This window comes from Sinocyclocheilus anshuiensis, unplaced genomic scaffold (assembly GCF_001515605.1).
Source record: "Sinocyclocheilus anshuiensis isolate Anshui unplaced genomic scaffold, SAMN03320099.WGS_v1.1 scaffold2067, whole genome shotgun sequence".
NCBI classification, from domain to species: Eukaryota; Metazoa; Chordata; class Actinopteri; order Cypriniformes; family Cyprinidae; genus Sinocyclocheilus; species Sinocyclocheilus anshuiensis.
Genome location: NW_015540844.1, coordinates 163,060 through 167,025, shown reverse-complemented (window position 1 = coordinate 167,025; position 3,966 = coordinate 163,060). Strand labels below are relative to the sequence as shown.

At 37.1% G+C, this 3,966-nt stretch overlaps 1 protein-coding gene across 1 annotated transcript in view; it reads left to right on the top strand.

The window, feature by feature from the left end:
- The window catches only part of tut4 (terminal uridylyl transferase 4), a 27,957-nt gene that overhangs the window by 9,917 nt on the left and 14,074 nt on the right, over window positions 1-3,966 (top strand). The window contains exons 10-12 of the mRNA XM_016484975.1: window positions 1,043-1,557; window positions 2,457-2,607; window positions 3,061-3,147. Of these exons, the coding sequence (XP_016340461.1) occupies window positions 1,043-1,557; window positions 2,457-2,607; window positions 3,061-3,147 (753 nt within the window). The remainder of the gene's footprint in view (window positions 1-1,042; window positions 1,558-2,456; window positions 2,608-3,060; window positions 3,148-3,966) is intronic.

Genomic DNA, 3,966 nt, shown 5'->3' with positions numbered 1-3,966 from the left:
TACAGGGTCACACACACACACACACACACACACACACACACATATATATATATATATATATATATATATACACACTTAACAAACAACCTGAATGGTAAAAACTAATGTAAAATGTTACTAAAAAGATTGTTAATGTTAATTTTAGTGTATATATAAAATACAGTTGTTTGTTTATTAGCTCATGTTAACAGATACAACTTTTGATTTAAAAAATGCATTAATAAATGCATTTTTGTAACATTAATATAATTAAATAATTAAGTATTGTTCATTGTTAGCTCATATGAAGTCTTATTGCAAGGTGTTACTGATTAACCCAGTGGTTCTCAACCCAATATTGGTCATCTACGCAATTCGGAAAAAGAGACGGCTTTTCTGCATTAGGTATGTTTTTTTTGTTGTTTTTTTTACTCTGTACAGCAGTTATTGTTCATTCTAAATTAATTTTTTTTAATGTAGAATATGTGTTACATAAATACATGAAATGTAGAACATATAAAAAAGTGCTCGTGGCTCGTCTGCCAGTGGGTGCCCCCCCACGCATAAAAGTGAAACTCCGCCTATAATTGTGCTGTTACTCCTTTCGAGCCGAATTTCACAAAATTGGGTGTTATTTATGGGGAGTAGAATTATTTATATATTTCAATGAATGTAATCGATTAGATATCATAATATTTAGGCTATAATATTATAAATCCGGTTGGTTTGTATTGCTGACGTAATATGTAAATGATATGCATGCGGTATGCATGCGGCCCGCGAGACTTGCACTTGGACCATAGTGCGGCCCGGTGGAAAAAAAGGTTGAGAACCACTGGATTAACCGGAGATGAGTGTTCGATGATTGCACAGGTAATCTAAAAATTAACACAATTCAATATCCAGTATCAACCGATACTGATAAACAATATCAAACAGCACAGTGTTTTACACTTTCATCTGTTTTTAAGTGCACTTTGTTTGTCGCATTAAGATGAAATAAGAAAAGGAGCTTCAACTGCAGTATGAAAGCACTTGTAAATGACTCAATCATGTGTTTCAGATCCGTTTGCATTGAAGAGGAATGTGGCTCGCAGTCTGAACAGTCAGATGGTGTTTGAATACATCCAGGAGCGCTTCCGCATGGCCTACAAGTATTTTGCCTGTCCGCAGAGCAGGAACGGAGCAAACGCCAGCCGTGGCTTACTGAGGAAGAAACCCAGACGTTCTCGCACGGCCCGATCCCGCAGCCTGGACCGGAAGAACCGGGGAGAGGTGGAGAAGAGCGGCGAGGAGGACGGAGACAGCAGTGATGAGGAGGATGAGAGGGATATGGAGGAAGAGGAGAGCCTGAGAGCGGGGTTCACCGAGCTCCTGGTGAGCGACGGTGGGATGGATGCCAGATCTGAGGCGGTTTCCCAGGAACCCTCCACAGCCACGTCTCCTTCCGCCCTCAACGGCCTGCTGATGGACAGCGACGAGGAGGAGGATAAAGAGCAAGACATGGAGAAATGGAACAGTATTGCACCAGAAGATATGCACTATGTCTTTGACAGGATGATCTTCACTGGAGGAAAGGTAATTGCACAGGGTACTGTAATATTTGTGGTGCTTGACTGTGCAAAATGTTTTCTTTTAAAATCAGTTTACCAGGTTTGGAAAGGTAATGGGATTTTCAATAGTGAATATACATTTCTAGTTGTGTTTGGCTTTAAAAACAGGTGGATATTGATCTTGTGTATAGTTTATGTGGAGTAAAACAAGCTCCTATGCCAGTGAATTGTTTTCATGAGTCAGTTCTTTTCAGTGAATCAGTGAAAATGGTCTGAATGATTCATTGGCAAATTCGTCTGGATTTTAAGAAATCCTTATTTGATAATTTCATATGCAATGGCAGAAGTAAAAAAAAACAAAAAAACTTACTGACCCAAAACTTTAAATGTTTGTTTTTTTTATGCTCACCAAGGCTGCATTTATTTGATCCAAAATACAGTAAAAACAGTAATATTGTGAAATATTATTACAATAATATTATTATTTAAAATAACTGTTTTCTATTTGAATATATTATAAACTGTAATTTATTCCTGTGATGCAAAGCTGCATTTTTAGCATCATTACTCCAGTCTTCAGTTTCACATGATCCTTCAGAAATCATTCTAATATGCTGATTTGCTGCTCAAGAAACATTTCTGATTATTATCAATGTTGAAAACAGTTGTGCCGCTTCAAGATCGATCACGATAAAAAAAGGTCTAAAGGCACAGCAGCAAAAAAAAATTGACTCTTTGATTCTAAGAGAGGGTGGAATAGGCATGGAATCCAATAATTCAGTCGTCTGGAGTCATTTTTTTATATTTTATGTATTATATATGGTTTATACTATGGCACACATGTGCATCACATGTGTTATTATGGTAAATAATTTGGTGCTGTTAACCAGAAGTTAAGGGTCTGCTGGTTGTTTTGCTTCACAGCCACCAACGGTTGTGTGCAGCATCTGTAAGCGAGACGGCCACCTTAAAGACGAGTGCCCTGAAGACTTCAAGAAGGTTGAGCTGAGACCTCTACCGCCCATGACCATACTCTTCAGAGAGATCCTGGACAGACTCTGCATGCTGTGTTACCGTGAGTGCTATACCATACTGCACCATCATCCATATTTAAAGGGATAGTTCACTCAAAAATGAACATTTTCTGTTAGTTTACTCACCCTCAGGCCATCCAAGATGCAGCTGACTTTTTTATTCAGTAGAACAGTAAAGAAGAGTTTTGTCTGAAACAATGGTCCTTGTTGATTCATACAATGTGCGTCAATGGCTGTCATCACTGAGTCCAAAAAAGCATATCAGGCAACACAAAATTACAGCCAACAGCCAAGGGGATTCATTTGGTGTTGCCTGATTTGTTTGTTTTTTTAAATCAGTGATTTTTGGGTGAACTGTTCCTTTTAATATGCCAGCACACCCGAATCATCCCAATCAGAGAAAATGTCCTTGCCACTTAGCAGCTTGAGTGCATTTATTTGGATTTCCCCTTACATTTACTTCAGGTTGAGTTGCGATGTGTTTGTGTTTGTAGGTGAGTTATCGCCGTCTCTCATCGAGCAGCAGAAGAGGGAGCAGATTCTGGGCAGTCTGGAGCGCTTCATTAGAAAAGAGTACAACGGTGTGGATTTACGTTCATACGTGTGCAACAGCGTTAACCAAAAAAACATGCAGGAGCTAAATAGCTTTAGCAGAAATTGTCATAGTCTAGAAATTGTCTATAGTGGTCCTCATTTTGTTCTAATAGAAAAAAAAAATTCATGATAGCATTTCCACAACTTTCCAAAAGAAGAACAAATGTGACCCTGGACCACAAAACCAGTCATAAGGGTCAATTTTTCGAAATTGAGATTTATACATCGTCTGAAAGCTGAATAAATAAGCTTTCCATTGATGTATGGTTTGTTAGGATAGGACAATATTTGGCCGAGATACAACTATTTGAAAATCTGGAATCTGAGGCTGCAAAAAAATCTAAATATTGAGAAAATCATCTTTAAAGATGTCCAAATGAAGTTCTTAGCAAAGCATATTACTAATCAAAAATTAAGTTTTGATATATTTACGGTAGGGAATTTACAAAATATCTTCATGGAACATGATCTTTACTTAATATCCTAATGATTTTTGGCATAAAAGAAAAATCTATAATTTTGACCCATACAATATATTTTTGGCTATTGCTACAAATATACCCAAGTGACTTAAGTGCTCCAGGGTCACACATTTTAGAGAGATTGATTACAGCAGTAAGATAAGCGAAAGGAGTCAAATTAAATCACTTTCTAAGCCATTGTATTCGAAACCCTCTGAGCATATATATATATATATATATATATATATATATACACCCACACACACACACACACACACATATATATATATATATATATATATATATATATATACACTAGGGGTGTAACGGTACACAAATATGACG